At 38.7% G+C, this 27,171-nt stretch overlaps 1 protein-coding gene across 10 annotated transcripts in view; it reads left to right on the top strand.

Moving 5' to 3' along the window:
- ST3GAL3 (ST3 beta-galactoside alpha-2,3-sialyltransferase 3) overlaps positions 1-27,171 on the top strand; it is a 177,454-nt gene that overhangs the window by 53,195 nt on the left and 97,088 nt on the right. For all 10 annotated transcript variants that reach the window (XM_088060190.1, XM_088060188.1, XM_088060193.1 and 7 more), the window contains one exon: positions 14,495-14,587. In XM_088060190.1, coding sequence (XP_087916316.1) covers positions 14,495-14,587 — 93 coding nt within the window. The remainder of the gene's footprint in view (positions 1-14,494; positions 14,588-27,171) is intronic.

Here is a 27,171-nt window from a genome sequence, read left to right on the forward strand (position 1 = left end):
CAAAGGAGGATCATGAACGTGGAATTAATTATAGACTGTATTCAATGCTTATTAAGTGGACCAAACTGAAGGTTGTATGGTCATTCTTCTGTCACTTAGTACTTTCTGAATGCTTGGTTTAGTCACCTTAATGATTGCTTTGAGTCTGCCATGGCAGATTGCAAGTGTAGATTAATTTGTGTTGAGCATATGAAAAGTTTCTTTTTTGTAACCCATATAATTTGGAGGTTTCTCCCTTGCATTGTTGCTCTCATGCTTCTGTGCCAGCTTTCCTTCCTGCTCTGCTGCTGTGTCATTTCCTCAGTGGGATGGAAGATTAGTGACTGCTTGTGCCCCTCTTTCAAACTCATCCTTCAGAAACTACTTTCAAAGAGACTTCAGCAGATATATTGGGGATTTGATGCTTCTAAACAGAGAAAAGTTCCCCGTAGGAGCTTGGTCGATCTTTTCACCTTCTGCCACTGTCAGTTCAAAACCTTGATGTCAAAATCTCAGCAGATGAATGATGGAAAAATCTTCCCAGGGTTTGACTTTGACTGTGGAAGAACCACTCCCTGATAAAGTTAAACAAATGTTAGAAGATACACTTGAGTTTCATGGAATCATTTTGCACTTTAACAAAGCAGGGGGCCTTATCATTTTCTTTCAATGTAGAAATAGGAAAAAAAAGTTGTTTCCCCTCTCAACCGGAAAAATTATTATAAGATTACTATGGTTCAGAACAACATAATATTAACATATCAGTAGACTCTGTTAACTATATGGTATATATTTTATATTGGTATATATTTTATATTGTGTACTTTGGGAATTTTTAGGTAGAACTTAACTAAAATAAAAAATATTTTTTCCAATGAACTTTGTGTTTTGCTAGACAGTTTGTGATGTTGTGTATTTACATATTTCTTCATTATTATAGAATAGATTTCGGAGATGCAACCAAGTTTTTTTTTAATATTTATGATTATTTCAACTTTATGTTAAAAAGAAAAGACAAAGCAATTGTGTCGGGGGGGGATGGGGGGGAAGCCAGAAATAACAACCTTCACCTTGCAAACTCAAATGAAATTTGATCTAGACTTTGAAAAGACCATAAAAGTGGAGGGAGTTTGAGCTAGGGAAACACACAGATTGGGTTACTTATGTTTGTTGAAATTTCTTTACTTCAGAGCTTTAATAATGAAGAACTGAAACAGAGCCCCTTCCCCTCATTTTCTTTCTAGGCTGGGAGGTTGCTTTGAAACTGTTTGTGTCTTTGTGTGGTACTTTGCCATTACACACTGTAAAAATAAGCAGTAAACGTGTTGGAATGCTGGACTTTCCCCATGCCTGGTGCTGTGGGATTTCTTTGTGCCCTGGTTTTAGATTTTTTTTTCAATTTGTCTTTTTGTATTCCTGCAATCCTGAATGAGGGACAAAAGTGAAGAAGTCCCAGTGATGTTCTGTCCTGTCCAAGACTAAGAGTGTCTCTCACGGGCTAAATTAAAGTATTCTGACCATCACATGCAAGAGTCTCCTGATGCTTTTTCTGAAATATTATTTAAAGGCTTAGCATGCTTTATGACACTGGTATTTTTCTGGCAGTTGGTTATTTATTTCTCTTTCATCTAAGTTTTTAATTCGTCTCCTTCTGCCTAATCTCTTTCATTCTGTAGTAATTGTTTGAGCTCTTGAAATAGTTAAGAAAGTTAACCCAAGCTATTTATAGCAATTCAGTTACCTGGCTGTTTGTTGTTCATCCATCAAACCTCTCCCACATTGGCTGGGATCTAACTGCCATCCCTGTTTTTCTTTTGCCCTTCTTAGTTCATTTCAGTTTGTTTCAATTTTGATCCTTTGGCATTCTGATAAGGATTTCTCATACAAGTCTTTATTATATAACTTTGGGATTCCTATGTTAGATACATTCTCAGTTGATGAAGAAGAAGATAAAAATTGTAGAATTCAGAACTGCTGGCAGCTTAGATAGAATTGATTCATTGCTTGATTTGTTAAATGCAAACAAAGTCAAAAACTTACGTTTGGTGTCTTTAAAAGGGCCAGTTTCCTGAAGCTGGAAGTAATTATGAATCAAGCCATGTGGGAAAGCATGTAAAGCAAGAAATATGAATGGCTGGGCATTGTTTAGAGCAGTTTTATACAGTTTGCCCCAAAAGTTCCGTTTCATAAGAAAGAAATGCGCATGGAAAAATAGTTTTATTGAGAATACAAGGGGAGACAGTAATAATGTATTTATAGAAAAGGTAGAAGTGTGCAGTAAATGTAGAGTTTTGTTCTGCTTGGATGAGGGGAAAAAATGCTCTCTTTAATATCAGCAACAAAATTCTAGCAGTAGATATCTAAGTTTATGTGCTTTAGAATTGGTGTGTCTGGATAAGATTCTTGAAAGAATTTCTGAAGAAGTAGCAGAGGACTTTTTGGACTACTAGAGATTATTAATAAATCTTCAAACACAAGGGGTTCTCCATATCCTTGGCAGAAAGATGAAGTACAAATATTTTAAAAGCAAAAGGGAATGACTCATAAGCTTTTCAATCCATTTTTGATTTTGAGAACAATAGCATATTTGCCAATATGAGTTTTCACAGAGAAAAAGAAGCAATACCTATAGTTCCAGTTATTGTGCTTACTGAAAAATGAACACTTTTTTAAGATGGACTTGTTCTTCCTGTGAATATCCATGAAGGTGCCTGCTATGTATGAGGTTGATCTCTTTCTTTATATGTTCATCTTAGGACTAAGTTTGTACATTTTGTGTTCTTCTAACCAGCCAGATGAGTTGCATAAAACTGGCAAATCTCAGGGTTTTTTCTCCCTTTGTATGTGTAAGGTGGAATGCTTACTTTGCTTGCAACTCTTCACCACAGTAGCATTAACCTAATTAAATGTTCATTTGTTTTCTGAGAGTGGATATGGTTATAACTAGTTACAAGTTTCTACTATTGTTGTTCTACTACTGTTGTTTGTGCAAAAATTTTTACAGTTGTTGCATTCACAGAAGGCTAAATTTGCTTTAGTAGCAAAACTCTATTCAGGGAAGATCTAATAGCTCAGAAATGGCAGGGGGGTTGTCATGTTTCTTTGTCCTCTTGAGAGAAGAGCACATTAAAACTGCACTTCATATTCTTCCTTCAGAAATCTGTTCTAAAACTCAGAGAAAAAATATCCTCCTAGAAAGACCTTCTTGTTCCCTGAATAGGTTATAAAACTTGAGTGAATTGGGCAATCTAAGCACTGGTCATTCTCAACACTTCAGTTAAGAGATTAGAAATTACTGCTAGATGTTCTGTGGGTTCATGGGTTTTGATAGAGATTTTTGTTAAAACCCTGCCATTCATCATTTTATTCTTGATCTTGGTCATCAAGAGCAAAGCACCAGCACACACTGTGGAAGCAGGTGATTTGTTGCTGCATGTATTCAATCAAAGCAGCTGTGACCTTAAACTGATGCAAGAGCTTCTTCTCTTGAAAATCCTGAATGTGTGTGTGATCACCAGGCATCAACTCTTCTGTGCCTGCCTGCAAGGTCAGCAATGTTCCACCTCCGAAGGGAAACCTACTTCCATTTTGTGTTCTCTTGGAAATGTTGTAGGGATCCCTCATCAGATGATTGAATGGAAGTCAAGTGTATTCCAGTAGGTGAATGTTACACTGCTTGTCAGGCCTTCCTCTGAACCTTGTCACTTACTCTGAAGAACACACTTGCACTGGTATCCAGACACTAATAAGCTGGCTCTGAGGTTTGTAAATGGAGTATATGGATGAGACAACTTAGTCTACTCAGTCTGCCTCTAATTTTGTCCTCTGTGTTGCTATAATGTGACCAGAGACATCAAAGCTTTGCTCTCTGCCTCATTTTGCTAAGATGGCTGTACATAAATTTTAAGAGTATGTAGTAGTCATCAAGGCAGGAAAGAGTTTAGTGGAACAAACACATACAGACTTCTTGTGTGCTGAGAAAGGACAGTAAAACCAAGACATACTTTTAACAGTTGTGATTAGCATCTGTTAAGTAAGAAAACAATATCTTTTTACGCTGCAAGAATGGAAGAAGCCTTATTATTGTGCTTGAGAACTGTCTAGCAGAAGAGAGGAATGAAGGAGACTGAAGGAACCCTGTTAAATATAATCCAAGGGATACTTTATTTTACTTGTTCTGTTCCCAGTCTTAGGACTGGAAGCCTGATGATAGTAAGCTGTGATGAGTAAAGACCTCCTTATTTTAGTTGTTCTAGGACTGAAGCACAAGGTAAGTTTTGGTTAGGTTGATAAATTTAGGTTATGCTTTTTCTTTCAGGTAGCATGACATTGCTGCTAGCATCCTTGAGAAATCTGCACTGGAGATTTGGAGAAGTACTCCAAAGAACCCTGACTAGGACTGGTGGGAGAGGTGGTGGTGTGTGATGCCCATTGCAATAAACAAAACATGATGAAGGCTACTTTGCAGCAGAAGGGTTAATGGCAGCTGTGTCTGATATGACATGCTGGGGAAGCAGTCATGTAGCAGTTGTTGCTGTAAGATGTTTTTGAGGTTATGGATGTTTGAATTAAATTATGAGGCTGAGAGGAGGTTTTCTCTATTTGCTTTTGAGAAAACTAGGCAGTTAAATTAAATTAATTTTAATGAAATACTTTTTTTCTAACATTACACAGAAGCTCATGTGATTCTTTCCCAGTTCACAGCAAAAATGAAAACAGGCAGAAATGCTACTGCTAACACTAGCTTGCAGCCCCACTCCTGCTCTAAGAAATGGGAATCAGGACCACAAAGGGAGAGATGGAAAACTGAGAACATGTATGTACTGTTCCTGTCTTGTCTGCCGTGCAATCTGTTCCAACTCATCAAAGAATAAACTGAAAAGCCAACAAACAGTGTTTTAAATTTCCATATTGAATGTGTTTGGATGATTCTGGTTGATTTCAGACTTTTAATTACTACCTAGAAATATCTTCTTCTTGGCTCCTTAAAAGAGCTACTCTTGAAGACCTCAAAACTGAGTGTCATGTAGAGCTGCAAAATGTCAGGTGCCTTCCTTCTGCCCCCGTTCATCCTCTCTTAGTGACCCTTTTTACATTGTTAAAGGCAGAAATTCCTGAAGGTGGCTGTGTCACTGGGCTGAGTCAGTGACTCTGATCTGTACAGGAGTCAAAGCTGTATTTTAACATCATTTCACTTGGCTCAGGCGATTTGCTATTTTGATGAATTAACAAGTAGGAAAGGACAGGGTTTGTCCTGTTAAAAAGGTAAAACTATTTTATGGTCAGCCTTAGAGCTTTCCTTTAGCCTGTTCACCAAACAGTTTGGGGAAAACATTTCTCTGTCCCTCTCTGTGTCAGAGCCATGAATAATCACCTGATGTAAGGCTGGTGTTCAGTGAAGTTATGCTGATACAAGATGAAGGACAGTCTGATTAATTGGACTATTCACAGTTCTTTGAGACAAAATCTATTGAGTTCTCTGACTCATGGTGCTTACCTATGGCAGTTTGGATGTTGGGCAGCCTTTTCAGCAAACAGCTGCTCTTTGAAGCTAAGGAAGAAAGAAGAAAGCATTTATCTTAGCAGAAGAGCATTCACTAGAACAATGTATGGAGTAAACAGGAGGGCTTTTTTGATCTCAGTGTTTCTGCAGCTGTTCTTACTGTTAAAGGTTCCAGCTATTCTCTGTTTTCCCTAAAGCAGTTTGGATTTTTGTTAGTTTTGTGAGGGCACTTTTAGTCATGGTAACTGCAAGGGTTCTTCCAGGTCAGGGTTGTGTTCTGTATTTACAGCAAAGTTTCTGGAGGAAGTGTTTTTCCTCCCATAGCATTCTTCTTCTTAAGGCTTCCATGTGGTCCTTACTAGATTAATTGATGTCTGCTTGAATTCATGACATCTGTCTCTAATATAGGTCAGTGGAGACAGCCTTTTTTGGACTACTGGTTCAGAAAGAGGAGTGAGAAAAATTCAAAACCTCATGACTACATACAGCATTTTGTAAAACTACTGTTAAGCCACATTCCCCAGTTGTGAGGTCACCACTGCATACTGTCTAGAGCACTTTATTCACTGACCAGTGGTTTTTTCCTCTTCATTTCATCCAGTCTGGAGAGGGGGGGAAGCACCCTTGCCATATCAAGTTGGCTTTTTCTTTTGTTTAGAGAAGTTGTTATTTTTTCCCAGGCTGTCCAGAACTTCTAAAGAAGAGTTTAAAGGGCAGCTTTTATCACCCTTAGCCCTGGAAAGTTACTGAAGAGACTGAAAAGGGAGGGTGTTGTGAAGTGTTTGTGTTAGGTTTCCATCTCTCTCAGTAGCTGAGAGAGAGATCTTTCCAAGTGGAGTTTATTCCCCTAAGGTTTGGTGTCTTCCAGTTGTCTGTGCAGCAGATCTGCTGCTGCAACAGGAAGGGTTGAACTTCTTTTGTGGGAAAAGAGAAATAGCCAGGCCAAAGACCCACCTGCTCCAATATCTTGTCTCAAAATGCTCCCCTAGTTTAGGGAAGGAGAAAAATACACAATTGTGATGCTGTTCTTGCTCCAGTGTTCCTCTCCAGCTTCTGAGGGGAGGAATCTTTAGGGTTCCCAAGTTAGGGATGTTGTTAAACCTCTTCATAGCTTTTGGTGCCATTTATACGTCTGGTGTCTATAACATACTGATGTGAAGAAATCTGCTTATTAACAGCATGTTCTACAAGTGCTTCCTTTTTTTCAGTTTTACTATCTTCAGAGTAATTTTGCTTGATGTTCCAATGATATGAGAAATAGTGAATAATAAATCATGGTTGACATTTTACGTATAATTCTGCTCTGCTCTACGCCTAGCAAAACACTGAGTCCATAGCCTGGTGCTTTCTACAATGAAATGAACTGCAGTTTTCTGAAGGAAGATGCAGTGATTAAAACCTTAGTGTGACTGATGTTCTCATTTGGCGTTTAGAACTACTAAGCACTGGATTTTGACACTCAAATCTACTAAATTGTATTATCCACATATATAAAGCTGTAATTTTGGCTATGCTGTTCCAGGACTTCTTAGTTGATCTTTTTCTCCCCCATAGCTATAGCCTTTGGGGAAGTACCTTTGTTTTCAGATGTACTGATTCCTGTTAGTCTGAAGAGAGGATTCCTGGATTCTAATTGGATTTAATTTTTTATTCTCATCTCTTTAGCACTTATTTGTGTCTCCTGGACTTACACTGCTGGGTTCATTATACTACAAGGAGACAAACCCTGTTCCCTGTCCAAAGAAAGCATTGCCTATGTGTAACAGATGAGGGTTGGTGAGGAAGAGTTATGGGTTACGGCAACAAAATTATGACACCTCAATTTGGCTTCCTTCATTCCTTCATTTGGCAAAAATGGATGTGATAGGTGAGCATTTTATTTCCTATTAGGCTTTTAATTGCTTCACTTTTTATGGTCATTGCACTAACAGTGGTTTTTAAGAGGCATTTAAATAGTTAATCACAGCATTTAATTTGTGTAGGTTTTGAAAATCGCATGACCTAATATCATGGAGCACTATAATTTCTGGCTTTGGGGAAACAGCTCATTTAGAAGGTTCTTGAGAAAGGAGTTCAGCTAGGAATCCCAATTGACTGATGAGAGAATTTTTATTGACTATTGAGTCCTAACACATTCCATCTCCAAACAGCTGGGTTATCCTTGTCTCCTATCTGTGAAACCAGAATGCTGACACTTACCAGTGAGGATAGAAACCCAGTAATTTTGGATTTAGGGAAACTAAAGTAGATAAAAGTTCAGTAATATACATTGAAGAATTGCGTTGGTTGTCAGCAAATTACTTCATCATTAAGTTATACTGTTTCTTGTCCACAGATTAGTAAATAATCAAAAACTGAGGGAGCAGTCATCTTCATATTTTTTTTTCTTTGGTAAACAGCTGCCTTCTGTGAAAAAAAAAACCAAACTTCTGGATTTCATGCTTTTTGTTTAGTCTAACAACTGGTATTCTAGCCAGTTGTTTTTTCTTTTCCATGTTTCTTTAAAAGCACAAACAAACCTGAAATGGACTGTTTTCTTTACTCCTCATCTCTATCTATTTGAATACAATTCTGCTTTTTCTCTGGGCTACTAGCCTTGAAGGTAAGTTTTTTTGGGGGAAAGGGAAAGTTTACAGAAACCAAAGGAGATCGGGAGATCAGGGATATTACTCAATCTTGAAGGGGTATGCAGCATGAGGTCACATACAAAATGTGCCATGGACTTTGGTTGGATTTTTTATCTTGATCCTTTTAATCTGTTTTTTGTTTCTTTATTTACTTACTTAAATAAAAACTGTCGATCTTGAAAACTTCTTATTCTTTTTTTCCATTAGAATCCTGACACTTTTTAGGCATTGACGAAAGGTTATTAATTGAGAAGCTCCAGGCAGGGTTCTTGGTCCTTTTCTGATATAGAAATCACTTGTAGCTGTATTTCTTAAGATGTTTATATGTTTAGCACTGCTGAGACTAATCTGAAATTGCTACTTCTGCCTGGTGATCTAATTTCTACTATTGCAAAGATTAGGAATGGAATTTAGTAAGGAAGTAGGATCCTCATGATTTTTTTGTGGGTGGAAGCCTTTTCAGTGTGTTTGTGCAAAGATGGCATTTCAGATGAGTGGCATTCAGTGTTACTGCTCTGAGCTGTCCCAGCCCCTCTGCCTGCCCTGCACTTCCCAAGGGCAGAACTGGCTTCGTGTCACCTCTTCCTTCAGGGCTGTGAAGGTAGGTTGTGGGTTTTGGTGGAATGTCTTCAAAACTTTGTATTCCTGGGCCAATTTAATGTAACCTAATCTTCTTCAGCTGCTGTTCTTGAGTAGTCCAAATAAATATGTGTTGATTATCATTGTAAATGAATTTCACGAGAAGCCACAGGTCATGGTAGAGAAGCAGAATTTACCATTCACAGTGTCATTTTAGAAGCAGGATTTTGGATCATCCGTCCTTGTATTTGGCCATACAATCTCCTTGGGGAATTTGCTTACATACTGGAGTAACATTTGAAAATATTTACATTTATTTTGCTGGCTATAGGACATTAGATGCTGTTCCCATCTCTTTCAATGTAAGCATTTTGCTTTTCCTCTTCTTTCTATCTAGTCATTCCTTTATTTTGTTTGTTTACTTTTTCCTCAGCTGGAAAATAGCAAATATCAAACGATCAGGCTGTGTAATGCTTTGAACCCAAGTTTGCAAACTTGTGAGAACTGTAATTGGAGCTTCTTAAAATTTTGGTTCAGTGTTTCCCAACCCACACTGTGCTCCTGAGGAACATTGAACTCCAGCCATGTAGCCAGGGGAGGGTTTTATGCTGGTGTCTTCCACTCAAGGAGATTCCAGCTGAGTGACACGATGGTTACAAAGGCAGATGTGGAGATGCATTTTTTCAGTGCCCCGGTGTATGGCACTGACCACCCTACAGATGAATGTAAATTACTTCCTCAGGCTGAGTAACTGAGGAGCTGCATCACCAAACCTGCTGCAGGTGTCCTCCCCTGCCTTTAGATAAACTGGTTGTATCTGCTGTGAGCCTGGCAGTCTGTAATGAAGGGGAGAGTTGACAGAGCACTTACTTTCTCACCTCTCTATTTAACAGAATTCCTTACCAGTTGGGCAGAAGGGAGGGCTGGTTTATAGTTTTGTTTCAGTGGTTTTCCCCATCAAATGGAATTTGTTGCTTTGCAAGCATATATGATATTATGAAAAAGAATATGAAGGACTGGAAGCTGTCTGTTTATTAGACTATAAGTAATGTATAAAACAAATACTACTCAATTATCTGTGACCTTTTGATATTCATTGAATTACACACGAATGCACACCTTAACCATTCTGCTTGTGTCTTCAGTAGTGTGGTTTTTTGAGCAGTTCTGCAATTTTGAAACAAATCCTGGAACTAGTTCTTACTGTATACTGATTGAAATGTAGCCCTTGGCTTATTTGAGGGACACTGAACTGGAAGTTTTTTTCTAGGAATCTACAAAACTGTGCTTTGGCCAACACTGAGCCATGACTGTATGGTGGATACATCTGATCCAGGGGGTCCTACCTAAACTAAAATGCTCTGAATCTCACAGGGTATAGCTATGGGGTCTCAGCATTAACTGCTTTGATTTAGTGATCTGCCAAATTATGTGCTAATATTTCATTATTCCTCCATAATACCTCACTATGTTTAATATGCCTTCATTTCATGTTCTCATTCCATCTCCTGTTCATTCTTCATGTATCATGACATAGGCTTTGTAAAGCTGCTGTATAGCCATGAGACTCAAGTTATTTTGAACCAAAGAGAAAGAAACCCCAGGGAGAAGGATCAGCCTAGGGAGCACATTGCCAAGGACTCCTTTCCCTTGTTTCAGAAATGTGTCAGCTCTTATATTTTGTGTGCAAGAGTAACAGCAAGAGACATCAGTCCTCAAATAAGATGATCTCAAGTAGATGAAGTTTTTTGATTTTTACAACCTGCAATTGAAATTCCATGTGAAAGGCAAAGCAGCAAAATCTCTCTCTTCTAGTAGATTTTGTAATATTCAATTACATGAGCTTAGTTACGGTCATTTTTTCAGTAATCTAAACACTGAGTTGTATTACTAATTTCATTTTTAAAAAGGATTTAGATTCCAGTCTATGAGGATGACATGCTGTCCCTGATCAGGACGTGATGAAGGAATTAACCACAGTGACGTTTTCATATTTGAGATTAAAAGAAGACACACATCTGCCAAATGCAAGCAGAAGGAAAAATCTTGTTACTTTTTCTAAATCCTCTGAAAGCAGCTGGATTTTTAACTTATCCAAATTGTGAAATTTTGTTGAGATTGATGTCCACATAACAGTGTAGAGAAGCACAGAAAATCTTAAGAATTCAGGATGTGTGCTGCTCTCATAAGAGAATAGTCAGAAAAAAAAGCAAGAGTGCATTTTCTCTTCAGTGGAATAAGCCAATTACTTCCCTTTAACTTCACCCTCATGCAGGCACTTGTTTAAAAACAGCAGATGTTTACAGTTACTGACTGTGACTTGTTTTTCTCATTTATTCTGGAGAAATTTTTTACTTTACCAGCTTTTGCCTGCACATAATCTGACCAAAAATTAAAGGGTCCACAATGTCGTCTAATTGCATTCTTTCTGCTGTCTCCACTACCTCTTTAACTACCTCAGCCCAGCATGAGCATGGGAATTGTGAGCTGGAATAATGGACCTGGACCTGGAAGATGTAGGGGAGAGTTGCACTCTTCTCTCATAAGCGTCATGATACTCCTGCCTGGCTGGCTTATCAAGATGGCCTTGGAGTCCAGGCACAGTAATGGTCTAGTGAGATGAAGCTATTTGCTAGCTTCTAAAGGACTAAGACAGTAATAGTGTTTGGTTTTCCCATCTGGAAATAAAAACCCCATCAAAGAAGCAGCAATGTATGCAGTAGTGTAGTTAGGTACATTGTCATCAAATACAAAGGAGATGCTCATTTGTAGACTTCAGTTCTGTACAGTTCTTTTATTGCAGGACCATGTAGCTACGAACACAGTGTGATTTTTTGAAGTTGGATTTGTTTGAAAGATGTATAGTTCTCTGTGGGATACTTTGTGCAGAATGTTTTGCATCCTGATTTATGGAAGACTGATCTCTGTAAGATTTGTGGATCTTGCAGAAAAAAAAATACTCGCAAAGCAAATGTATATATCTAAAATGATGTTAACTTGGACAGCTTCATCTGGTAGCAGAATGATAAACACCAAGACTGTATCCAGCCTTACTCTAAATTTGCTCTGGGTTACACCTACTAGAGGCTTATCATTATGAGCATGTTGGCAGTGACAGTATGCAATGCCTGTTTCAAAGAGATTGAACAAATAAAACACGTCCCTAGATGGATTTTAAATGTAGAGTGCCCTGTTCTAGTTTTCTGTAGCTTGCTGACTCAAAATGCGGCACCAAGAAAGGAGATGAGCAAATGTTGAATGATACGAGATGGCAGCTACAGTTGGCTTAGAGAACTGTTCTGCCTCTGGCACTTTGGATCATGAACTTCATCACATCCAAGAAATGTTAACAGCTCGGCCTGGGGGCTTTAGCAGCTCTGAGTGTCTTTGTGGGTTTGTACTGACAGCTTCCCTCCATCAGTATGCAGTGATTGGCATTCGGGGGGCTCACATGCAGGAGGGTCTCAGCCTGCTATTCTTGTGCAGAAACGCCATGATGGGCATCTGAGTGACGTTTTAATTTGATAATGAAAGCACCATTAAATCAGAAAAGAGAAAAATGCCTGTTTGTGGCACAAGATATTTTGTGTGACCACTGAGGTCATTTGAGACAGGCCTGCTGTTGAAATAGTTATACAAGTTTGCCAGCAATGACTCACTACCGTGGTGGCTGCAGATAAATTCCAGTTGCTTTCTACTTGTTTTTGAAGGTTTTGGTATTAGGGATTTCTGTATGTTGCCTAAAGAATAAAATTCTAGCAAGCTTAGGTTTGCCTGAAAAAAGTTGAAATTTCCCATACATCTTCTTACCTGAAATGCTTCAATAAGCTATGGTCCATACATCCTGCTGTCCCTTTTGACTGTCAGAACAGAATATACTTTAGCATCATTATAACCTTCTATTTTGTCAGTCCTTAATGTGCCTATTTATAAAGAGATAATTTTGGATGCTCATTTCTCAGATGTTTTCTCATCTCTGTCATTTAAAGAAATGTATTATGATATCTCATGATCACCTGTGGAAACCAAACTCATGGATTTGGGTTGTGCTAGGTAATGTTACACGTGTCTCTTTCTTTCCATGTCTGTATTATATACTTAGAGATATCTAAACTTTATTGTAAATAATTTACAGTGTAAATGGCCAGAAGCATTGTTTTGCCATCCTACAGAAGAGGATTTTTGATAGTAAAATATTACATGTTTGGACCATAACTATGCAGGATATCTATGGCAGAATTAAATAGGATCTGTGTTCTTAAGCTTTTTATGGTACTCTTTAGCTTAAAAGGTCTTAAGAAATTAAATACTTACAGTGACTATCTTCTCCAGTTTCTTTTCTCTTCCAGATGTTGAAGGTTTAGGTTTTTATTCAGCAGAAATATATTTTATTCTTTAAGAGCCATAGAGATTCTGTATATATCTGTACATTCAGAATTACAGGGGTTCTGTGTACAGAGAGACCATTCTCCTATAGTTTAGGAGCTATGGCAGGTTTTGTACTGTATGCAGCTTGCTGTAAAATTCATTGTCCATCTATTGTTCATCCAGTTGGAACTGGCTATTGGCCTCTTGAGAGGTAATGCAGGACCAATATAAGAAGAATACCAGTTCAGCATGGAGTTACTGTCTTTCCTGTGTGTAATTTTGAAACTGTGACTCCACATTCCTTGTGGTTAGTAGTAGTTTGCTGGTTAAGTGATAATGGTGATGCCTGGGAAAGAACATGACTGGGTTAGCAACAGGCTCTTCAGAACTGATTTCATGGTGCTACTCTGTGGAGCTGCACTGTCATCTTCATTTGAGTCCTACTTTGAACTGGAGGAAGAAACTTTTCATTACTTGCCTGTTGCTGATAATGATGTAGCAAGAACAGTGTTATCGATCGAGTCTTTGCAGCTTCCACTGAGCGTCACACGCGGAATTGTAAATGCTTTTTTTGTTGTTCTTTGAAGGAATATTAACAATTCTCATATTGTGGCTGACACTAAGATATCCAATGTTACTTTGAAAGCACAAGTGAATTAACCCTTGTAATGCTTTAATGAAATGGGTGAATATCAAAATGTTGCAGATGCTGAATAGTGACACAAAAGGAAATGTTTTTTTCAGGTCACTCACTAGACCTATGGTAAATGCATGTGCTGGACTGAAATTTCGAACAAAATTTTGAATTTTGAAACCTTAATTGAGTTGCTACATTTGTTTCTGTACAAAAATGGAATGAAAAAAACCCCGACATATTCTAAATTTGGCCCAAGAGTCACTAGTTGAGCTGAATTAAGACACTCCTCAACAAAGCAGCAGCAATTGTCATCTCTTCCAAATAGTGAAACCACTCATCCTATGATGATACCCTGCCAGTACTGCTTGTAGCTGAGTTTCAAATTCCTGAAACTATCTTTAAGTAATCTTCTAAATAATACTTTTCTGTAATTTTACCTTTGATCATAACTTAGGAAAAAAATAGCCAAAGCAAATTGCTGTTTATGTCTTTTTTCCTTTCGAAAGGTTGAAGTCTAAAATGATATATTGATATTTTTCTTCCATAAGCTTTACCTTGCTAGCTCTGAAAATCTCTCAGCAAAACTAGTGGTTTAGTGGTATTTCAGATATCTTTACCTCTCTCCTTTGTTGTTCTTCTGCGATGCCATAGTGCAACAAATAAATAACGGTCTGTGTTTGCAATTACTCCCAGCAGCTGTTCTCAGTTATAGCAAAGCTATTAGGAGAAGAATTACTTGGATGATTGCAAAAACTAGTTCATAGCCAGGAGAGTCCTGATTCTGTACTTGTTTTTCCGCAGGCCTCCAGAACTGGCATCAAAGTATGCCAATTTCTCTGAAGGAGTGTGCAAGCCAGGCTATGCATCAGCGCTCATGACTGTCATCTTCCCAAAGTAAGTAATCACTGTGGGAGGCTTTTTCCTACTTCCCCTGATGACCTCTCATCCTTCAAGGTGGGTGATTGGCAGAGTTTGTCTTGAAAAGTGTCCTTACACTGTCACTCGATTGGTCCATGGAGAGACCAGTGTTGAAATTCTGGACTATTTGAGCGGTCAGTGGCAGTAGTTTAGTTGACTTTAGTCTGACTAGGACTTTGCTCTCAGAGAAGAGACTTCTGGGTGTTGAGTAATAAAACAAATTATGTTGTCAGTGCATGATGCAAATGTGTGGTCAAGCTCACTGCTAGTACCAGATGATGGAATGCTTAGGAAGCTTTGGTCATGATTAAGTTATCTGGAGTAGATAGTAAGGTGTGATGTTTTGTTGTAGTTAGTTCTGGGTTTTTCTGTTCTTGGAAGAGCAGGGTAAAGCATCCTGCAGGCACCTGGAGTTTGTAGATTTGCTGGAAGACAGTTCAGAAGATAGATTGGCAGGAGCATTAATCTGTTGAGGCTCAAGGAATGCAGTTTGGTGCATTGAATGGAAGATTTGACCAAATGGTTGTTTGACCATTGTACAAGCTTCTTTACACACGGAAGAGATGCTCTAGTGCAATGATCTCTGTGGCAGAAGAGGTTGTGGACTTTTTAACGTAACTGGCACATTTCCAAAAGAGAGGTTTTATTTCTTTTGAGGAGGGAATTTCCACGACCTGTGCATCTAAAGGTTAGGTTGAGTGATCATGGCCTTCAAGTCAAGCCTGAAATTGGTGTTATCTTCTGTCTTTTTTTTTTTTTGTTGACAAGCATGGTGTCTGGAAGCTTTTTTAAAATAAAAAAAAATACATCCGACATTGCCTTGTAACCAGTAGATACTACAGACAAGCCTTAGAAACAAAACAAAACAAAACACTAAAAGTTGTCCATCAGCAGTGTAAACCAAACAATTATCAGTATTATTTTCTGTGAGAATTTTGGAACTCTGGTTACAGTGTAAATACTAGAACTGAAAGTAAGTGCTTTTAAATCTATGTTTGTGTACATATTAAATGTAAATAGTAGAGAGTAGGATGAACTCATTATTACAAAACTATTAATCTTCTTTTAATTTTAAAAATACTTTGGCTTTGAGAAGGAGGTTTTTAGCCTCCTAGAATCTGAAGTGATATTCTCTCCCTCAGCAGCTGCTTACAGACCTCTGTTCAGTCACCTTCTCCCAGCAGTTGACTGGATTGAACCAATTCCATGCAAAGAGGTACAAATGTGTCTCTAGTCAAAGCAAGTGCTTGTTGTCTTGTTCATACATTGAAAAATCACATTCACAGTTTAAAGATGTTGTTTAAACACAACATCTCACTGGGTGTTTATGTTCAGGTGCTCATCTAACATGGGCCCTAAAACTTAACTAATGTTGACTTTTTTTTCTGTGATGCCTTTAATTTCTTTACCAATTGAATTCAGTGTTGGACATTTCATTATTTGCTGAGTACTGCTGTAAGGATGGCTGACCAGTAGTTCTGAAAAAAAATCATGCTGCATTTAAAATTTTTTCTCTTCTGCAACTTTCCTTGTACTTGGAGAACTATGCAATGTTAATATTACCAAGCCAGGTATTCAATATATTTAGAACTCTTAAAGCCAAATTATCATGCCTGTTCATTTAAAGATTCGAGCTGCATGATTTACTTTATTCTAGCTTTTGTTTTCAGTTGATTGTGTCATTAGAAATCCATCATCTCTACAACTGACTTTTTTTAGGTTGGTCTTTGCTGTAAAATGTGTGGTTTTGTTGGGTGTTTTTAATATTTGGATAAAGTTGGTTTGGCTGTTTTCAAGCATGAATAAAATGAATAAATGTTTTCCCATTTTAAGGTTCCTGACTTTTTAGTGCAATTTTAAATGTAAATAGGCAAAATATGGTGGAAATAGTTGACATAGAATAAATATTTCTCAAAGGATGTAGCTCTTCTTGGTAAGTGCTTTTTTTACTGGTAAAAATAGGAATTCAGACTTTACCAAGCACGAGCAAGTGCTGGATGGATTAAAGGGCAATGGCCTGAGAAGTACCAAAATGTGGTTGATGGTAAGGAAAGACTAAATGTTTGTTTGTTTGTTTGTTTGTTTGAATGAGGTCCTCAGTCAATAAGTTCTCATTCTAGCAGTGCTTGATCCCTTAATCAATAATTCTACCTGGGAAGAATCCTAGGTTGTAGAGTACTAAATAAATGGTCAGTTACTTCTAGAGAACAATATGGATTGCCTGATTTAAATGACCACAGTCCAACAAAATATATGTTAATATATCCAGCATGAAATAAAACATCTGGGAGGAACAAATGCAGATTTTATGTTCAAGACAGAAAAAAACCTCTGTCTTGGAAACAGAGAAAGCTTCATGTAATCTTAATAAAATACCATTTCTTAAGTGCTATTTCATATGTACACAAAAAAGTTGAGAATTTTATGTGAAGCACTGAATTATAATTAAAATACAAAACCTCACAATCCAAGATTTCTAGAATACTGTGTCCAGTTTCAATGGTAAAGTATGAGAATGGAGGAGAAATAAGAGATGGAAGAAAAGCCACAGAAATGAACGACTTGCTTAAACAGTAAAGTAAACAAGACTCCTAGAAGTAAGTCATCTTTCTGAAGCAGAACTTGTATCCAAATGAGGAGAATAGGAAAGAGCATTAACTTTGGCAAGTTAAATATAAACCATAATGAGGTAGAGCAAAAAAAATGTTGAGGAACAACTTTGTAAAGACATTAAAAAAAAAAAATAAAGCTTTTTGTCTAACTGTCAAAGGCAGAAAGCTGTCAGAGATCCCGATGAGCTGATAGAGGTTCATAATATTACATGTGAGCTAAGGGGAGGTAAAGCTGCAGCAGAGAAGTTATTTGCATTGCTATTCACTACAGAACAGTTCCCATGTGGACCCTTCATTTCCAGGGGACAGGCTGGGGGAAAGTGACAGAAGCTTGACGTTTTGGAGTGAATTCCTAGCACAAAGAATTGCTAGGAAAAGTTCTCACTTTGTGAGGAACTTGGTGTTGAAGTTGCCGAGTTACACACGGTTGCGTTTAATCATTGCTTAAACTGGCCTTAGAATGGAAGAATGAAAAGCAGTAAACGTGCTGGGCTTTTCAAAAAGGGTCTGGGGGGTTGTTTGGGAAAGTGGAAGCTAAGAGCAAGTCTGGTTTCTGTATCAGGCTCCTCTTAGAATCTAAAAATAAAGAAAAGAATTAGTGTTAGCTCACAGAGAAGAGACAAGTTGTCTTCTGCAGTAGGAACTTCTGCCCTGTAAATCTGCTTTGTTGTTTCAAGGACCGGATCAGCATTTGATAGAGGTGATTTAAATAATACAGTGCATCTGGATTTCTTAAAAAAAACCATAATACACACAAACACAAAACCCCCAAGAAAACAAACCCCACCCCGAAAACCCAAAAACAACCAAACATTTGCCATTTCAAAGATTTTTGGGAAGTTAAACTGGTGCAATCCTATTGTGACTAGGTAAACAGTGGAAACTATGGAAAAAATAAGAAGATTGGACAGTACAGGGATGTTATTCCTGGAGTCTTCTGGAAGAAAGTGTGCTGGAATCTCTGATGTTCCAAGTGCTCATAAACTACCTGAAATGGAGGATGAATAATAAAGCACTAACACATTTTTCCAGATGATAAGATCAAAAGCTGACTATGAGTAATGTCAGAGGGATCTCACAGTGGTGTAAGTGGTGGGGCAAGAAAATGGCAGGCCAAATTCAGTTCTGTTAGATATAAGATAGTGTTTGTGGAGAAGACTGATCTGACAGTTTGTGGTGTGTGGTGGACTTAGCTGTGCCTTAGTTACACTCTGTGAAGTAGAGCAAGCAGAGGGTGTTCACAAGCCTGTATAACATAGTGAATGACATGGTTTGACGACGTTTGGAGATACTAAATGCAAATATCGTGCTTCAGGTTTAATATAAATTATGGTAAGTGCTATTTCTTGCTATTTCAAGTTATATTTTTCTGAGAATGGGATCCATAGTGGGTAGAAGATTTTAAAAAATAAAATAGACTCTTAAGTACTCATGTATGGAACTCTCTAAGTTACATCTTAAATGGATGTTGAGGGCAGCATGTAGCTTGATGTCGTCCCTCTTTCTTAAGCTTTTTACTGGAGTGTTGTCCCATGGACACAGACATCAGGTATTGGGCAAAATGGATGTCTGGTCCAATCCCTTGTTCCCATGATTTCTTTTCTGGGTTTTTTAATGATTGTGCCTTAAAAGCAGAGTGACATAGCTTCAGAAAAACAGGCTGCAGTCTGAGTCACAACACTGGCTCCACACCAAGAGAAATGGGTGCATGATCCCAGTCCTGCATCTTGGTGTAAGGTCTGGCCAGCTGGGCTGCATCTGCTGCTCTCTCTAAGTGAAGGAGTTACCTAGTTTTTCACTTTCCAAGACAATAAGATTCTGCCTCTTGCAAATCTCCCAGTAGCAGATAATGTCTCAAAGTGCCTGAAGTGAGGTTACTGGTTTCAGAATGATACAAAGAAAATGGCAAATGTGTTTGGTAAGATGGCATCAGTAGGTCGGTGAATTAGACTACTATGTTCAGTGAATTACTCTATTTTAGTTGGTCTGAGGTCACCTACACGTCTGGAGTTAATGCTTTGACCTTTCTGTAGAAGGCACTAACTTGTATTTGCAGTGGTAACACTGCAGTCTCCTGCATGTCTGGCCTTGCTGTGCAAACGACGCTGCCTGTGTACAGCTCTTTCTATGCCCTATTCTTTATCAAATGAGAAAAGAGACCTCTGCCCACAGTTTGTGGCTGACATGCCAGCCTGGGACAGTTCAGCTACTCAATACTCAGCTACAATTTTCCAACCACAAGCTCTTGTAATTTGGCAGCTAATACTAAAAATTAGAGGAGGCGGTAAATAGGGAGGGAATGTCTGCAGCCTGCAGAATTGTATATCTGTGTTTGGTAGGGGAACGTGGCAAATAATTATTTAAGGAGTATCTGAAGGTATTTCAGAATAAGGGAGAAAGGGGAAGTGCAATATACAACAAATCTGTTGGTGTTGTGACCAAAAGAGTGAATTTATCATTTGTGATTCAGATACATAAAACTATTTTTTCACCAAGGAGATACGATTGTAAGCATTTTGTAGTCAGTTGGTACTAAGAAATAGCTTTATATGATTCACAAACCTTTTAAGGCCAATTCAGAAATAAATTCAGTTTAGTTTGTTTGATTATTCTGGTGTGAACTTCCTATTGATTAGAAATTGGTATTTTCTTTACAGTCATATTTTTCCCCCCTCTTATTTTTCAATACTGTAGCCTGCTCTTCACTCAGACTATAAACAGCTCTCCTGTAAAGTGTTCTGGGTTTATATTTTCATGCTGAATTGCTTCTTTGTACATAAAGTTCAAAATTTTTAAGGCTTTCATATCAGCAGAGAGTGCATGACACGGATTTGTGCCAGCCACAGAAATTTCAGTGGCTTTCTCTGAAGTCATTCTTCTGGGTTTTTTTTTCCCTGATGTTTAGTTCCCCCTTGATTTTGTAGGTCCTAGACTCCTGTGCCTTTCTCCACTTCCACAGGCTGGGGGAGTATAAATGGGGCAGGACCAGAAGGCCTTTCTTTAGAGTGTAGACTCTTATCTCCTTCACATCAGAGCTTGGTAAAAATTTATTTGCCATTGGTGTCTTAGAGATACGGTTTTGCACTTTCTATGCTTTAGGGAAAAACCCCATTCTTATATGCAAATGGGGGATAGGGACTTTGAGTGGAACTGGAGCTTCAGCAAGGGCTTTAGTAGGAGGCAAGATAATTTAAAATGTGATCCCCTGATCCTAAATATTTCCATATTCATTTCCATATCTCCTTTCAGGAAGCTGTGCTTCTTATAACAAGCACACAATAGCATCTGTCCATTCCACACATTTCTGCTTTGTTGTTTAGATATTCAGAAAAAAAAATATTCTAGGAGGACAATTTTTTTAACCCTCTGCTTGGAACTGACTTTATGCATGTCTGACTGTCTCCATGCCTCATGAATTACTGCCGTGCCCAGCATGGGCTTGTACTGAAGTGACAGGGCATGAGCTCAGGGCTTAGGAGCTGTCAGTGCAGGTGATGGCTGCTTCCTCTGTAATTAACTATTTAAGGAGAGCAGAGGAAGGCAAAGGATTGCAGCCTTCATATGGTTCCTGAGAGCTCATGAAAAAATAGGCTGGATAATTAATGTGCCACTGAGGATTGCTACAGGGATTCAAAACTGTTGCCTGACTATAGTGTGGTGCATCTGCTGCATAGCTTGGGGTTTTCCAGGTGCACTGAATAGTATCTCTTAATTTTTTAGAATATATAAAATTTTGTGTGTATTTGTATATATATAGATGCTGAATTAGTTACTGTAGTAACTAATTAGTTATGTAGTTATGGTAGGGTTTTCTTTGTCTTCTGAATTTAAGTATAATGTACCTCTCATTTTGAAACACACTGAGGTGGTTAATTTTGTTAATGTGAGCTGTGAAAGCAGCTTGTGTTCAACGAAGAGTGGAGGCATCTCAAGGCTTCCACTGAAGTCAGGGTCCCTGTGCCCCAGCCACTGCTATGAGAAGGTCTTTCTACTTTCCTTCAAAACAAGATTGCTGCTGTTCTGGGAAGGGGAATGCTCAAATCCCTGTCCCTTCCTTAAACCTCTTGTTCTGTGCCTGTGCATTCATTCAGGAATAGTGTGTGAAGGTGACTGAGATTGTTTCAGAGCTCACAGTTACATTTGGAGACCCAGTAACTGCTGTAATCACAGCTCTGGAAGGAACTTTGTAGGTGCCAAAAGTGTCCAAAAGGGTTTTTGGGGAAGCCAAACTGCTGACCTGGAATCTTCATCACACCTCCCACCTGTCCCCACATCAAGGACTAAGAAAATATCATTGTTGCGTTAGTGAGGTTTGAATTTGAAGGGACAAGTTGATGCAGGTGTATTTTCTTCCAGGCAGTACTGAACATCATCAATTTCCTTCATTTTCTTGGTGCCTAAAAGAGTTCAAGACTTGCAGGACAGGAAAGTAAGGATAAAACAGAAGTTGTTGGCACCCTAGTCAGTTAAGCTGTCAGGGTTTTCCATTTCTCCAAGCTCCAGGCTGTTAAATGCCTGGCCTCTGCTGTGCCAGGGGATTGAAGCCTGCTGCTGCTCACCCTTACCTCCTGTCACCTCCTTACTCTGTGTTTTGTAAATCCCAGGCTAAACAAAGATGCAAGCCAGAACACACACCCTCTCAAATCACTCCTGGTGTCTGGGTAGCACCTCCCCACACAGAGCTCTGTGGCTTTTCCAGTAACACATCTTCCCATCCAGCCTGCTGCTGTTCCACTGTCACTGCTGGCAAAGGGAATATTTTGCACTTCTCTGCTTTTCTCTCCTTGTGAATTTTATGAAGTGGTGGCTTTTTTCTCCTTTATATGTTTGTTCCGGGAAAACTTTCTCAGCTTTTTCACCTCTGCAGTCAGTGTGTTAGGTATTTGTATTATTTGAAGGCCATTATTAAGAGGAAGATTTTTTTAAAAGTATGTATTAGTGTAGATTTTGAGTGACAAAATTGGGTCAGTCTACAACAGGTATAATTCCTATGTTTTCTTTATTGTCATGGACTCATTTGAGATATTTAAATGTCTCATACTTCAGCCTAGAGGTGACAGGTATGTTATCTCACAAGATATTTTCACTGTGGCTGGTTCTAGTGAATATACAGCAGAGTCTGTTAAGAGATATTTGCTTTTAATGTTCAAACTAGGATTGTTGTCTGAGCTCTAATTGCTATTTATATCTGGGCCAATTGGATTGCCCTTCACAACACCCTGACTGCTTCAGTCCCTTGCACCTGCCTTGTCTGTAGGAGGAAGCTGGGATTAAGAAGCAGCATTTGTTAATTCATGTCCAGAGTGTTGCAAACCTCTGGTACTGAAGTGGTGGTAACCAAAGCTTTGTTTAAAGTGTGGTCATATAACTTAATTTCTCTGTGGCAGATTCCCTGCATTCATTTTTTATCGTAGAGAGAAGTGCTTGGGAATGTAATTCCAGAGAGGAGCAGATGAAACCTGACACAACTTCAATGCTTGCTCTGAAATTCATGCCCTGATTGACCAGCTGGAGCTTGTACTTCAAAACAAAATTCAATGACAGCAGCTCATTGCCTCACTTCTAGTGATGTGCATGCTGCTGCAGTCAGGTTGAAGTAGACATGGCATAATGTAAGAGTAGATGTAAAAGAAAAATCTCTGTTTCTGTGTTTGCATCCCCACTGTTTGCCTGAGGAGTTTGTGCTGCTCTGTTACCTGAGTGAGCAGAGCTGCCTGCACACAGTGCACTGAACTGGGTAAGTAAAATAATCCTTATGGATGAACATGAGTTTTCCCTTCCCCATCCATCTACTCATTTTGTGCAAGATTCTTTTTAATCCAGACCAGTTCACTGATTGTTTATGAAATTACCATATCATTATACAAACCCTGCCAGGGAGCAGTTTGAGAATTGAAGAGCCAAGGTGATGACACTGCAGAAACTCGGTCAGTCAGCCTGGGCACCAGGACAGGGATGTGGGGAGCTGATGCTCAGGAGGCAGAAGTGTGATTTCACCTTCAGTTCACGTAGGTTGTTCTTTCTATCCCATGTTGATATCCCACTTTTTAACCTTTGAACAAATGTGTATAGTAATACATGCAATTTCCATGTGCTGATCATGACAGTAGATTCTGTATCAGAGCCATTTTTGGTGCTAAAATCTTTAATGTTTGACTACTCTCAGTTTAAAATGAAGTATGTGAATCCATGTGATGTGCAGGCTTTGTGACTGAAAAGTATGTCTTCAGAGTCTTTATCGTGACTTTGGAACTAATTGAGACTATAAAATGAAAGCTGGAACATGGACACAAGGGACTTTACTGAGCATGTGCCTTTCTGGCTTCAAAAAAGATGCAGAGCATATGTGTTCTTGCTTTGATATGAGTACACTGCATCATATGTTAGAGTGGGAACAGGACAGGTCTGGTTGTTTTGGGGGTGGTTTTCTTTTTTACTTCTTGTTGTTTTGCAGAATACTAACGTTATTTCTAAATTGTGGACTATTAACAAAAAAAAAAAGGAAGGACAGCTTTGCAAATGTACAAATAAATAACCATATTTGCATGAGCATGTAAGATTGTAATAGAAGCAATAAACTTAATTCATGCCACCAAATGAGCATATTTTATTGTGTATGTGTGTTTGGGCTCTGTTGCTGTGGCCCATCTGCTCTTAAAGCTACACCAGTAAGAATGTTTGACTTGCAGGAAAGATTTCTTGAGGATCTAAATCCATTTGAAGGAAAATATCAGTGAGTGTGGAATGCAAGAAATGAAAAATATCAGTGAGCTTGAAGGTTAAGCTGTAATATCACCATGGTTTTGATATACAAGTCTCACCTTCTTTTCTCTTCCTCACATTCCCATAAGAAAATGTTTTTATCTCTTTTGATTAAAATTCTGACTTTGACTTTCTGAAGGTTCATTTTTATTGGTTCAGACCACCATCTCCCCAGAGTTCCAACAAGTTCCTTGGTATCTTTGAGACTCTGTGTGTCACCAGTGATTTCCTCTTGCTGTAGAAAAGTGTGCAGCTTCCCTCAAAGTTTTCTGAATTGTGTTCAAGAGTAGATAATTTTCCTTCTGAACTCCCTACTGGTGGCTTTCATCATTTCCTATCTTTGGGTAGATATCAAGTCAAATTATTTTCTTCTTCTATCTTTCCCTCTCCTCTATTACTGTTCACTTTGTTCTATTATTGAAACATTTCAGGAGTGTCAGTGTATGCAAATGCTGTCACTGAGCCAGTGTACATTGGCTAAGAATATGGATGAAAAGGCAGCCTGATAATTTATGCAAGATTATTAGACCAAATTAGAAACAGTCTGGGGAACCCTCCAACTCTACATTAAGCAAATGAAGGTAAAAACTGAAAAGATTATAAATTCTCTTTGTAGCGATTTGAAAAGTCGCTTGAGAACATTGTTCAGATAATGTTGTAGAAACTCTGACTCCACCACAGAGAGAACAGCAAAAGCTCCTTTGGCAATTATTTTCTTGGTACCTTTACTACAATTCTGAGGTAAGTATGCAGCAAAATAAAATCCATAAATGAATTGCTAAATACTATCAAAGCAAAGCTATTGCAGTAGTGCCAGGGATCACAATAGCTTGGTGAAGTTCCTGTTGTTTCCTAAGTTCACCCAACTCAAAACACACTTAATGCAGGAAACCAGGGCAAGGGCATTGCCACACACTGAGATGCAATAGGATAGTAGATTTCACTTGTATTACTCACTGTGGTTTTTATTCTGCTCCTGTCTTGCTAAATTCTGGAGATTTATGTATTCAGTAAAAGTTGTTTCCTTTTTATGTAATCTGTACATTTAAAAATGATCACATCCTTTTTTTTCCTGAAGCCCTTTGATTTACTTGCACTTCCTGTGTGCAAGTCAGGCCTGTAGCTTACTCCAGCATCCAGCTTGAAAACAGAATAACTGTGTCAAACTTTCCTTAGAGGTGTTTGTGATTCTTCTGAAAATCATTGCATCTGCCATGCTAACTTGCTCTTCTTTCAAGCTTAAACAACTGATGTTAGATTCAGGATTATGTAGGTTTCAAGTAACATGCTTTACACAGTTTTCAGGAAAGAGAAAAGATTTGAGGTTTATATGGTTTCCCCTTTCTAAACTGGTATTTGTGTCACACTGTGTTTCTTATCTGTTTATCAGCTGTGCCAGCCTAAGCTCATGTTTACACTGGTGATATCAGTATGATAAAGAGATTGCTGAGAAATTAGTTAATTTATCTTGGAATGAAACAGATCAAAATATGTGTGACATTCTGTGGGATCTTGGAACACCTGAAACCAGAAGAATATATAACTATGCCAGTGCACAAAACCACAATGATTTTATTCCTGGACTGAAAGGTCTGTGTACCTGATTTACTTTGGGCTTTCCTCTGTTGGCAAGAGTCAGTCTCTGCTGCCTTTAATGGAAGGTGATGCCCTGTTAGCCACCAGAAGTGTTTGTTTCTGGGCTTGGTTTTTTTTATTTTTATTTTTTTTTCTATAGACAGTTTACACTGAGAGTGAAAACTGGCCCATGGTCAAGATGGTCTGAATACAAACAGTTCCCTTGGATGCTTTTGGAAAAGTGGAATAGTTTTAAGTCACCTGAAAACGAAAAGCAAGGGAAAGCTGTTTGTGACAAAATGAGTTTCCCTGTCCCTGAAGCCATCCCTGGGCTCCATGGTGTCCTCTCCTGGGCTGGTCTGCAGCATGAGCACGTCCGTAGGATGGCAGCTGTTGTGGTGGGAGAGTCTTGCCTCCAGTTTGCAAAGAAAACACCAACTTTGGAATGGCCTCAGGGATGTTCAAAGCCACGCCAGCTGTTTCACCAGGCAGTGAATTAGGGATGAGTAGCACAGCATATATCTGTCCTGGGACTTTTGTTTATGTTTTAAGAAATTGTTTGTAAATGTGTAACCTCATGGATAGATACAGTGTACAGCTCCAGGCAGTCTCAGTGTGACCTATGGCAAACAAGCAACTTCTTAGAGCCAGTGGTGGCCAGCTCTTTTTGCTTTTGATTTGTTTCTTAAACAGTGTCTGCGGAGTTTAGGCATCTGCAGAGGAAGATGCTGGTCCCAAGGGTCTGATTAAACAGGCCAGCTCTCAGTCTGCTGTTCCTGACTTATTCCTGCTGTTCTTGGAACGTCTGAGAAAGGATGTCCAGAATTTGAAGGAGGCAAAATATGCTTACAGGTTCTGGTTTAAGGAAAGAAAACTAAAATAAGGAAACCAGAAAATTTCTCAGTTTTTTCCCCTTTTTGGGGATTTTTGTCAGTACATGTACCAGGCATTTCTTGTCCTTAAGACAGATCTGATCTCCTGGGTAATAATAACTATTTATGGAACAACAGAATACCCAACAGTTTATAAACTCTAAGTTTGTTTACTTCTGCTCTGTGACTGCTCATTTCACATAGGGTTTTCCTCATCTATCAAGGGTGAAGAAACTTGTATGAGTAGACACATCTGTAAAGAAGTAGTTGGTCTTGCTTTGCCATAGTAGCCTGGTGGAAAATCTGTTCTGCTCAGCCAAAAATTCCACCTGTGCTCAGTAAGGTAGGTATTTTAACCGGGAAGTAGTCATCATGTATTTTCTAAAAGGAAAGAAGGAACTGTTCTGCTTCATTCTTCCAGCTCTGGCACCTGCTGCTAATGGAGGGTGTGGGTTTGAAATCCTGATCTCCTCTGTCTCTTCTCTGGGAAGCAGATTCTTCATTCTTCAGTACTGCATTATTAGGATTTACAATAGCTGGAGGACTCCTAAACCACATCCAGACAGGAAATGGAAGAAAACAGGGATAATAGTTTGGGTGTGTTTTTTCTCTTTATGTTACCAGGACTTAATTTCCATTATTTTACCATCTCTTGTGGGTTGTTGGACAGAAAACATGGGGGAGAAACAGTACATCATTCTGTGTAATTAGCTGCCAGACACTACACCCTCTCTGAGGA

This window comes from Pseudopodoces humilis, chromosome 10 (assembly GCF_049639895.1).
Source record: "Pseudopodoces humilis isolate 2021_Gansu_Grassland_sample_001 chromosome 10, ASM4963989v1, whole genome shotgun sequence".
Lineage (NCBI taxonomy): Eukaryota > Metazoa > Chordata > Aves > Passeriformes > Paridae > Pseudopodoces > Pseudopodoces humilis.